Here is a 12,287-nt window from a genome sequence, read left to right as displayed (position 1 = left end):
TAGGCTTACCATAGGCTAAGAAATTATTTGACAACACTAAACACATTACAATTTTGTGCTACATCTTTAGAAACTATAATCTTTCTTTTTTAAGTACAAGCATGTGCAGATATTCTCAAAAAGACATTAAAAATAAATTAAACAGAATTAAAATGCTCCCTTTCATATTATTGATAAATGTAGCGAAAATACCATTAAACTTTAGGAGCTAACAGATTATAGTCTTCTTTGTAACCACAAGCCCTTATACTTGGTCTCATTGCTGAAAAGCAGCCTATGAGGATTCATCTTCAAAGGAGCATTCATTCTATAAATGTCCATCCCAGCTGAGCACAGGAGCAATCTCAAAGGTCTTTCAGATTTTATTAGTTTTACTGCTTTTACTGTTGTTTTTGTCCTTCTGGTCTGTCTTGACACTTTCTTGTTAATATTAGCAGAGATAAAAACCCTCTGTAATAGGTTAGGAGTCTCAGATTAGGTTGGAAGTGAATGGCAGGAATTTAATTTGGAAGATATTCCATTTTTCCTGCACATTTCCAACCTTTCCTGTTCCTCTCCAGTCCCATATGAATTTTGCACAATAGCACAATGACAGCTGCATTAGTGGAGCTGTCGTTTAATGCTCTGAGTAGTTTTGACAACTGACTTTATTGTTGAATATTCTGCATTTGCATTAACGAAAAACTATGTTTTATGAATGTACAAAGTAAAATAACAATGGTGATGTTTTTAAACATGAAAATATTAGTCATGTGAGATTTTTTCTAGAAAAAGTATTTCTTCCTCATGTTATTGCTGAAGAGATTTTGCATGACTTGTGATTCTATTAATATTGTTAATGTAAGCATGAATGTTTATGGTGCAAAAAGGAAAGCCTAACAATCTCTGAAATAATTCTTGCAAAAATAGACCTTTTAGTTTGCAATAATTCCTGCCTGCACAGCACTTTGAGAGAGGCACTGACAGAACAGCAACCCTCCTCACCATACTTACACATACACATAAAATATAAAAATTAAAGTAAAATTATAGATGGGCTTTGGAGATCTAATGTTTTTTGCAAATATTTGAGATTGTTAGCCTTTCAAAGTCTTTATAGTTATCGGTGTTATCAGATTCTATAGTTTTTTTATGTGCAGCTTATCTTCAAATCAATTAGTAATCAATTCAGCATCAGATCACTTCTACATTTAGTATGGTACTGTATGTGAGTGAAAACGCATAGCTGCTAGCAGAGATCAGTACATATCCACAAAACTGATACACAAATTTAAATAAATCCGTTGACAAGCAGGGGACTGACAGCTGTGGAGACTGAAGTGCCCTCTAACCCTTGGGCAGTCTATATATATATGACAATGGTGATGGGGGGGATATAGGACATTGGCCTGGGAAGACTCTCAGTGTGGCTTTCTCTGAATGATATTGGCTCAGTGGATACATAGAGGACTTCAGTTTCCAGCACCTGTCTTTCTCATTGGCACCTGTCAATCACAAGTACTGAAAAGTAGTTCAAAGCAGTCCTTAAGATTTACAACCAACAGAATATTGTGTGATGATTTGTCTCTTGCACTGTACACGCTCCCTGAACAATCTCTTTCGACAGTGGGTTTATTCTAACACTCACCCAGATCAGTGGTCCAGTGGGAAATGTAACCCATACATTTATGACTTGTATCCAGGCAGGAAAAAAGCCTTTAGGAATGGAAATCAATCCAATAACTACTTCCATACCTTAACAGACAGTTCTGTAGGTCTTCCCCCAGAACAAAGTTGGAAGGCAGTGAAGGTGACCATGAAATTGGATACCTGTGGCATTCAGAAAGTGCCATCTCAAGATTTGAGAACTGTTAATGTTGACAAAGATCCTGCAGGGGCCCAGTACAGTGCAAGAGACTCGTAAGAGGCCTAGTTTTTAAACTGTTTACTTGTGTTTGTCTTTACCAGATTGACACGCAAAAATATCTGTGCAAATGCAATGCTCTGTGTTTATGTCTGAATGTTTAAATGCTCATTCATGCTGGCAGTACACAAGCCTGTGAATAAAATATACTCACCAGTGATAGTTTTTCTTTTTCCTTGAGATGCATACTGACACAGGTACTAACTGTACACTTTTAGGGTCCGTTGATTGCGACAGCTTTTACAAATGGATACCATTGAAACCTAACAGGGGGTTGGTTGCCATCTCATTTGAGGTATTATGTGCCATTTATATTATATAATAGTCATTTCTATCCCTTTTTTTATCCGCTCATTGATTTCTGTATAGATTTTTCTTCTGAATCAGTCCTTTCCTCATTCTTCTGTGGAATGTTAACCCTCTATGGAAGTGATTCGCCCTTTTAAAAGCAAATTTAAAGTAAAAATAAAATTAAGAATAGCTACTCCTAAAAAGAAAATGTTTTATTTTAAAATGCTTTCCATAAAACTGAAAGCACTGAAATGTGCATTTTTTTCAAATCTTAAATGTCATCATAAAACAAAAATGTCATTAAATATTCTTGATGGATAACTTTAAAAAAGATTTCTAATTACTATTTTCAGAATTCCATAGATGGTTAAGCATTTTTTCCTATTGTTCCTACTCACCATCATGTAGTGACAAATCTTTTACTTTCAGATTCATGGCTGAGTATGCATGTTACTAAGAATTTTAATGGCTATATAAAATCACTTGGTTTACTCAGACTGTTACTGTTGCTTTCTCTGATGTATCCTGCCTAGTCAATGTGGTTTAATCTGGTTGTTGTATTTCATATCATTTATTGAATCATTTAGTTGCTTCTGTAAATTTGTACAGTATGTAACCAGTAAGCCATGCATTCATATAAGAAATGTAACAAGTTTGCTGTCAGTTAAGACTTCTCACATTGACACCCAATTAATTTCAGTTCCCAAAAGTGTGAAACCAAGGCAGTGAGTTATGATTGAATATACCTTACAGTTAGCAGGGGGTACATTTTAATATTTGCCAGTTGTCTAATGTGGTTTGATATGATGTACCAGAATGTAAAGCTGTTAGCAGAGAATGGGTTTTTAAGTTAAGCTTGAGGTCTTGAAAGCACTTAACTTTTCTCAGGCAGAAAACTTGTTTTTATTTTTGCTCCGAGTAGATACGTCATTGAATTAAGCTGGTCGTCTTCTCTCCACTCTTAAAATAACGCCATGCTTATGTTGAGAAACCTCACTGAACATTTTGCAGTGATTCTAAATTAGAAACATAAAGCATAACAGTCTGTGAAAACTGGCTGGCAAGGTGTTTTTTGTTTTTGTGTAGTGTTTGTAATTCCTTATGTATTCTCAATAGCAGTGCTCATATTAAAGTGTTCCATAAAGATTTTTAAAAATGTGGTAAGACCAAAGATCTTATTCTAATTCAGTTGAAATATTGTTTATCAGTGAAAAAATGACTGAAATATAAAATTAAGAAGATCAGTAGACACTTAGATAATATAAATCATAGAACTGAGCAGCTTTTATGACCCAGTGTTTTCTCAGACATTTTTGGCATGCAGAGGGTGTTTTCTGGACTATTAGTTGTAAATTGTTTTATGTAGCCTGTTGAAAAGTCATTAGACAAAGTGCTGCTGATGTCCAGGCAATCATTTATCCACTCTGAATTCCCAACATTTGGAAGTGAACTGGGATGTAGAAATACAGATCCACTTCCAAATAAATGTCAAACTGAAAAGCTGGTGCCATTATTTGGAACTGGCTTCACGCCCCTTGAATTGTAGAGCAAGGAATTAAACATGAAACGAAATTAATTTTCTCTAATACAGGAATGTATAGTAAATGACTATCAACTGGACAGAAGCTAGAATAATTTAACTTGTATATAAATAACATAAGAACACTTACAAATGAGAGAAGACCATTCATCTTATCTAGGTAGTAAATAACCTTTAAACTAATAGTCTCCCAATTATGAGTTTATTCCTATGTTTAGTAAGAGTGCCTTTAATCCTGGTTTTTGTGTTTTTAATTTTGATGCATTTTCACCCTGCTCTCTGGAAAGACAGTTGCCTTTTCTGTACATTCCTCTAGGTAATATTCTTTCACTACCCTCTTTACTCTGTCGTGCAGTGTCACTTGCAGGCAGTCAGGATCCTACTTGGCTTTGGATGTATAAGCCAGTTTTTAGATGCACGACTAAGTATTTAATTAGCTGAATATGCAGAGAGCTTTCCCAAAGACAATGAATGCTGAAGTCTGTCCTGGGGCTTGAATAACCTTGCTAAGGTTGCTAAGCAGAAAACCAAGGTCCCCTCTGTGCATTGCTGTACATCTGCTCAGTCAGTAGAAGTTCTTTAGCATCATAATCCAGTCAAGTAACTCATTCCCCTTTGTCTTTAGGTTTAAGGGCAGTTTGGTTCTTCTTGCCACTAACTATTGTGTAGAATAATGACAAACCGCTTTTCTATTGACATATTCTAACCTGCTTTATAGGTGGACAAAGTAACACTTATGTTTACTGCATTGTGAATGAAAAGTCTTTGAAGGTTAAATAGAGGCTTAGTTAAGACAAACCTGAACTCTAAAAGTGGCAAGACACTGCTGTGACATTTGAATTAGTACATTACAGAAATATTCATCATTGAAAGTAAATATTCAAAAGGGTTTCTTTGCACATTTACATTGATCCTCCCATTATCCTTGTCTTCATAAGCTCTGTTTTTTAAAGGTTATTCACAGAGTGATTACCAGATTAATTAATGGTTGGTCCTGAAATTTGTTAGAAATCCATTTTAAAAATTGATTTGCAACTGGTTGAATTGAAGACACAATAATTAAGATTTAAGTGAAAATATATTTTTTCCTACTCTCCTTCAGTTTAGATCAATTGGCTACAGCTTATCACACAGCACTAACTTAAGTGTTTGTGCGATCTGGGAGCTGATACAGTAGCTCTTTCCAGCTGTAAACACCAATGAAAACTGTCCTGTATCGATTCAGAGATCAGTGAACACAGGTCCACTTGGGTCTGCACATTCCAGAGTCTGAGCTATCACCACCACCACCACCATCATAATAACTACAGCACAGAGAATATACATTTTCCTGGAAAGAATGGAGCTTAAGATCATTGCTAGTTAATTAAGTTGTATTTTTAAAACATCTACCTGGAATTTCTCCTGTAACTCCCCAGAGTTTTGTGTTTTTGCAGTATACTATGGATTTCAGTTAAAATGTTCTTCATGAGTTTCTTACAATTTTGTTTCTTTTTTTTCAGTTTAGTTTCTTCAATTTCTTACAACTGTGATTTCTAAAACAGATCATATAATATCAGAGCACCTGATCTATCATATCTTGTATCCTGAATTCCATATTCACTCAGCTTTGTTAGTCCTTGGGTTCCTCATTATATATGACAAGCTTTAAATATGATGGTTGTCAACTTCTTCATTATGATACTTATTAGTATGAATTAAAAACTTGCAAAAACTGGAAACTATATTGATGGGATACACAAATGGTAGAGAAAGCAACAGTAATGCTGTTTGTAATTTGTAAAGTTCCACAGCTTTCAGTAAGCCTTTAACAGTAAATTTGGAAATCGTCCAAACTGAAAGCAGCACACAGTCAAACAGAATACTAACAGAATCTAAAATATGCATCATATCAGCTGTTTGGTGTTTACTGAATAGAGCTTTGTGTTTGTGACTCAGCAGCAGCATAGTCTGTGTTCAGTCTGAGCTATTGTATAACTCCATGTGCTTCAATCTTCAGCTGTCTGGTGTAAAAAGAACCTGTCAAATCTGCTACATGCGTAGCTGTATACCAGAAGATCTTATGAATGTGGCTGCTTACGAAAGCCACATTTCATAAAGATCAGGAAGATCACATGGACCAAACTTTAAACACCTAGTGGCAGATGTAGCAGAGAGATCAGGACACCCTATTAGAAGTGCTTCCCTAAATCATTGGCCTGTGTTTCATAGGCATTTGTAATCAAAAATGAACCATGAATAAATCTTGCAATTATCTTTTCTTAACTATAATGCACCAGAATAGTTAATGCATGGAGATGTAACTTGGATGCAACAGAAACTGTCAGCTATTGTACTGAATTGCTTCACTGCTAGCATTCCATTAACTTGTGGTGATGTTTGTGTGTTTGGCTCAGCAGAGTATATCGGGAGCTCCAGGGAAGACGGGCCGAAGTTTCTAATTGGTTCTGTATACAGGTGATGTCATCAAACTTCAAGCACTACAGCATCACCGGGAAGGGGGGGAGGGGGGGAGACATGAACAGGAGGTGGCACACCATTATGAACAATGTCAAGATCATCTCAGAAAATCTGCTGTACTATAATAAAAAACCTGGCTTTTAAATCTTTCAATCCTTCTGTAACCCGGTAACTTTGTTTAGGATTTTTTTCCCTTCCTTTAAAGTAGCTGAATCACATTATTACTACTTTTATTTTTTCCTTAATAGTTGTAGGAGGAATAGCCTTCTTAGCTTGGTTTTGATTATTTGTGCATTTTAATTTTCTCTCATAGAAGTTATATATGTAAAATGACTTAAGTTTTTTTACTCCCTTTTTTTGCAGGGGGGCTTAACATATTTGAAACGGTTATGTTTATTATTTTTTAACGTTGGTACCGATCCTTAAAACGATCAGAACTTCAGGTGTCACTTTTGCACACAAACAAACTGATACAGAATCATTAGGCTTGAAAGCAGAATAGGTTTTAATTCAAGTCAAAAGTGAGAGGGTAACTAACTAATAAATCTTAGTAGTTCTCTTTTTATTTCTTGTGATGTCTTGTTGTTAACCATAATTACCTATTTTGGGCAATAAGGATAGGACTACAATATTTTCACAGTCCTTTTTTTTTATAAGTGTTGTTTTTGTTGTTGGAAAAAGAGGTGATATTATAAAGTTTTTTTTTTCTTTTGAATAAATTGTGAATTCAGATAAAAAGAAATATAACTGTAAATATTATTCCAGTCACTGCATATATACTGTTAAGAAAGAGAGATACCATATTTTTGTGATGGTGTATGTCAGAGGCTGTACTGTGCTAGAGAGCAAAGAAATCTAAAACACTTTCAGCTCTAAACAGTAAGCAGAACCCATCGGTAGCACAAAGGCCTTGACTACCCCATAAGGATTAGAAAAAACAAAACACTGTTAGCTTGCTCTGTATATACTATAGGCCTAATAACTGTACGAGTGTCATACCAGCATATTTACTAGTTTGTGAGTTCAGACGTGCACAGCTGAAAAAAGAGGTAACTGCTTAGTTATACTCCTCAAAGTCTTTCAGATTTGTTACCTTTTCATTCCCACACTGACAACTACAAGAGAGAGCTGCAGCCCTCATTGTAATATGTAAAAAATCCAAAGCACACTTTTATTTACCTTTTATTACTTTAAAAAGCTACGACTTCTGGATTATCGTCCAGACATTTCATGTTGCTCTGTGAATACTGAAGCTTTTATACTCCAGAGAAAAAAAAAGTTTTGTCATTGTTAGTTTTACTCCGTTTGCTCCTTTCAAAACAGAGAGAAAAACAATGCCTGATTTCAGCATCGTTAACGGCAATATTTAATCCATTTTGAGTACTCTTTTGAATGAATTAGGAAGGCAGACCTTTTTATACAATTACCTCAGTGCTGTGAGTTTTACCTTAGAAGCGTTAACAGATTAATTTATTTTAGACATAAACATTAAAATAATGAATGAATAATAAAAAAAATCATTGCACTGTGACTGGTAGGAAAGAACTGATGTTTCCTATTTGCACATGTTTAATGTTGGCTGTTGTAAATGGTCTTTACTAGGGGGGTGAAGTATGAAGGATTATTTTTAATTTAATGCTTTTTTTTCAGTCTAAATAAATACACCTGCAGAAGCAAACCAATATCGTGATCAATAGCAATGAGAATCAACATATAGTGCTGACGTCTTGAGTTTTTATTGTTTGGATATAAATATGCCAAGTTTTAATATTTTTTAAATCGTTTATAAATGTTGGTATTTTAGATAAAGCCAATAGAAGACACTGAATACAATGTTGGTATGTAACCATAGCTGCTGCACTCATTTTTATTAAAGGTAGGGACTGGAGTAGCCACAGTAGAGCAGAGGCATTTCAATGAGATGCTTTAAAAATTAGATGGGTTTTTTTTAAAGGAAACAACGGATCGATTAATGTACAGTATATGCTGATGTTCTTTTGGTTTTCCTGCTGCAGATTTATTTTAATTATTTGTTTTTAATTATCTTTTGTTCAGAACAACCAGGTGAAGCAAAATGCTGGATGCTTTTTAAATAACATGGAGACTTGATCAAGTAATAATTTAAACAAAAAAAGAAAACAATGTTAACTGTTCATTCAGAGTAAAAAAAAAAACAAAACGTTAAAAAAATAAAAATATTCCCTTGAAAGATTTCAATTTATGAATCAGGGGATTTTTATTAATATTTTTGTGGTTGTTAATAATAATTATAATAACAATAATTATAATAATGTACTGTACATCCATCAATTTCTCTCTTTCCATTCCCTGTCGCCTCATACAATAATCTTTTGTTGATCATTAACGTATTTCAGTAGTGTGTAAAATCGCAAAATTACCTTGTAACAAAGTGCTGTCTTTGATGCCAGTGTAGTGGTCTATACTCTTTGTCCTTTTCTCTTTCTCTTTCTCTCTATCTCCTATCCTAGTAATTAGTAGTAGATGTTATGTAATTAAGACTAAGAATTAGATGTAGTTATTAGCAGATTTAGGACCAGTAAGGATAGAACTTTCTCTTATAATTAACAAAGTTTTAAAAAATTGCTAACTAATTATTTTAATAGCAATTTTATTTTATTTTTTCTTTTTTTGCTGATCTCACATGGTTTCAACTAACCAAAGCTCTCACAGAAGAAATATAGAAAAATTGCTGTAAGACAGAATCTTAAAAAAGGCATTAATTGGATCCCCACCCTTGAATGTTTAAAAAGGGGTGTGCCATACTACCTTAAATGCTAACGCTAGATATGCAAAACTGTTTTATTTTTAATTATTTTTTAAGAGGGACACAAGCTATAATTATGAAAAAAGATGATTTTATTACGTGAAAGAAAAAAGAAATCATATTTTTTTAGAAAGTTCTAACAAAGTTGAATAATAAAAAAACTGTGTAATATGTTTTGATGTTTGTACACTTTAAAAATATCCCAGTGGCCCATGGCACTACTATTTTTGGATACTGATATATTTTTTAAATGTGTCTGCCTAGATTAATGAGTACTTTAGTTTTCACTCATCAAAAACATCATTTGAAGATTTTGTGAATTATTTTTATACTCAAGGACACCAGAGTCTTCATTCTAATCAAAACAACTGTTGGCGAATTAAGTCTACATTTAAGGTTAGCAGGGAGGATTTTGTAGGCACTTGGAACTCCTGAAACTACAGTATTTAGCATAACCATGCTTGCTGAGGTTAATATTCCACAATAGTCAGTCAGACACTAGGAAAACAACACTTTCTAGGATCATTTTACTACAATACATGTGTTTGTTTCCTATTAAATTAAATATAGTTGAATCTTTGGTGACAAAAACTACCTACTGTTTAGGAGCAAAAGCCAAGCAGGATGAAGGACTACTGCAGATTATAGAATACTCTTATCCAGCTGCACGAAACTGTGTGCAGAACTATACGACATTAGCACCCAGGTGAGGAATGGTCATACACAGGCCTTCAAGAAGGTAGACTGGTTACAGTTCTTCCTGTGATCATGTTATAGTGAATAACAGTAAAGCAGCTCTAAATATAAATATTAGCAATACTAGATATAAAGGATACATACAAGAGTCAACCAGGAAGTAATGGCCCACTTCTTTTTTTTGGTCAATTATTTCCCTAAGAATAGAAACTCAGAAAACTCAACAGTAGGAAGCAAGCAGGAAAGATACATCTTTACGGCACTGGATGTTTCATCCTTTGCCTGTAGGAATTTGCTTTTTTAAAATGTATTAGGCTTTGCTTTTCGGGTAACCCCTTGTACTGTACCGTATGTATTCTATAGTAAATGTATTAAAAAATCAGTTTTAAAGTGGCAGTGAAGAACAGAAAGAACTTGATTTATCTGTTACAGACAGGGAGGGTGACATCATCCCTGGAGCTTAAAGGAGGTTTTCCATAGGAGACAAGAATGTGTTTTTCTTCCCCAAATTATTTGCTTTAGATTTGCTATTGCGTTCTAGTTAGTGAGAGCCATCAAGGAACGCCGTGATTGCTTAGGCTCCCTTGTGTATCGCTCTGAGTGACCTACAAAATCTCAAAATCTCCCTTACAATTCGATTTAGCTTTTGATTAAGACTAAGACTGGTGATCCTTTAAATAGTCCATACCATTTCTATTTGTGTTTATTTATTTGATTTTTTTTTTAATTTGAACCTGTAGCTTGGACTTTAAGGTAGCATGGCTCTGTTGCTGTAATTTTATTTTTCATTGTACAGCAGTTTACAGCTGATGAATGTTACACATCTTGCTAGACTAGTTAATTCATTGGATAATTGTTGGTTTAAAAAATAAAAAAGAAAAAAAAAACGACCTGAAAGGTGTTCGGTGATATCCGGAGTGTACTACCGTATCCATTTAAACTTGAATTTGAGGCAAGTGCTAGGGAATGGCCACAAGTCATCCCATTATATAGATATAAACATGGTGAAACACCAAACAGTATATCGCACATAAAGACATGCATGTGTATATATCTATTGTTTATGTGAAAATTTTAATCTAATTCCAGCTGCTTTTCACATCTTCTGTCAAACATGTATTTAACTAAGCAAGCAGAAATCCTGCCTTGCCAGTTATAGCAGATGCAGTAACCATCACTGTTTTTACACTTTACTGTTACAGAATAATACCCAGATAGGGTTTTTTAAGAGAATTCCATCAGCAATAGCCTGTTTAAGCATGTTTTTTTACTAGCCAGAGAACGACTGCTCTCTTCAATACTGTCAGAGAAAATGAAATAATTAGCTTATTGTAATGGTACAATCCATAAGACATAACAAATGACTTTGTGAATTAAATTAACTGATTTCCGTTTCAGAACACCGCGCAGTGTGATCAATTTCCTTCTGAAAACTGACCTCCGTTTGAGCTAAATACCATTTGTCGCCACGTTGAGGGAAACTTAATAAATACACAGTCTCTGTGTAAAAATTTAATGAGTCATTAATAGCAGTTCTTATTTAAAACAAGGCTGTCTTAATGGCTGTGCAGCATTAGGCGAGTGTGATGTTCCCTCCATCTGATTATGCCAGTTTGCAACAGAAGCACAATAACTCGTGGTTTTTCACACACAAGTCCCAGATTGCCTTGCCCATTCCTAACACTTGCCCATTTTTTAATGTTAACCGACTTTGAACTCAAGAACTGACTGAACTGACGTCTGAAAGCATCTTTCAGGTCTTCTTGTATGGCTTGCTCAAGCCCTGTTGTAAAATAAACTAAGTGGATGGGGGTCTCTCACATCACAGATGTGGAAAGTATAATTTTATATTTGTATTTTCAAATAAAAAAATGTTTGTGAAAGGTTTCCATCCTCTACTGTGGTCCAGAAATCGATGTGTTTGTCTGGAAAAAAAATAAAATAAACTGTTTTGAACCGTTTCATTCTGTTTTCATTTATTGAATTTTAGATTTCATTGAATAAGTCACAGCTTAATCAAGAGTTTTGCTGCTGGGCTAGAAAAATCAAGTTCAATTTAAACAGCTATGTAACAATGTGGGAAAAATTGCTTCTTTAACATGGTTGACTGCTTTTGAATTTAGTCCAAATGTTTCTTTCAGTCTCCATTTTTAATGCACATTATTAAGACATTCTTAGGTTTAGTTTAAGTTAACATTAACTGATTAGTCATTTCCTTAATAGTACGAACTGACATGATTTAGTGGATGTTGAATATTTAATGAAATTACATCAAGGAGAAAAGGTGGATGTGGTGTCAGTAAGTATCTGTTCTGTACTACTCAGGATACACATGTGTACATCTTGTGTTTATAAGCTGAAAAGCTCACGATAAGCATGGCTCTACTGTACATATACAGTCTGAGCAATCTTCAATTTGATCAGATTCAGATGCAGTTTCTAAAAGTTGTTTCCTGACAGTTTTTAGGTAAACTGTCTTTGTGTGACAGGCCTGTCTCTTCCAAAATGAGATTAGAAATCTATACTGTATATGAGATTCAGAACATGGCCAGAAAGGCAAGAATGCTTTGGTACCACAGCTATTGCTATGAAGATTAGAAAGCTACAGTCTG

General features: G+C 34.4%; 1 protein-coding gene across 23 annotated transcripts in view; it reads left to right on the top strand.

The window, feature by feature from the left end:
- The window catches only part of msi2b (musashi RNA-binding protein 2b), a 231,443-nt gene extending 219,807 nt beyond the window's left edge, over positions 1-11,636 (top strand). For 8 of the 23 annotated variants that reach the window (XM_088907276.1, XM_088907264.1, XM_088907275.1 and 5 more), the window contains 2 exons: positions 2,122-2,198; positions 6,134-6,874. In XM_088907276.1, coding sequence (XP_088763402.1) covers positions 2,122-2,163 — 42 coding nt within the window. In that variant the 3' untranslated portion in view covers positions 2,164-2,198; positions 6,134-6,874. Of the gene's footprint in view, positions 1-2,121; positions 2,199-6,130 lie in introns of all 23 variants that reach the window. The other 15 variants (XM_088907263.1, XM_088907259.1, XM_088907274.1 and 12 more) reach the window with 5 other exon arrangements.
- The last annotated feature ends 651 nt before the right edge of the window (positions 11,637-12,287 follow it).

This window comes from Atractosteus spatula, chromosome 27 (assembly GCF_055471065.1).
Source record: "Atractosteus spatula isolate fAtrSpa1 chromosome 27, fAtrSpa1.hap1, whole genome shotgun sequence".
NCBI lineage: Eukaryota > Metazoa > Chordata > Actinopteri > Semionotiformes > Lepisosteidae > Atractosteus > Atractosteus spatula.
Note: the sequence above shows the minus strand (reverse complement) of the source record. Positions and strands in the feature narration are given on the sequence as shown.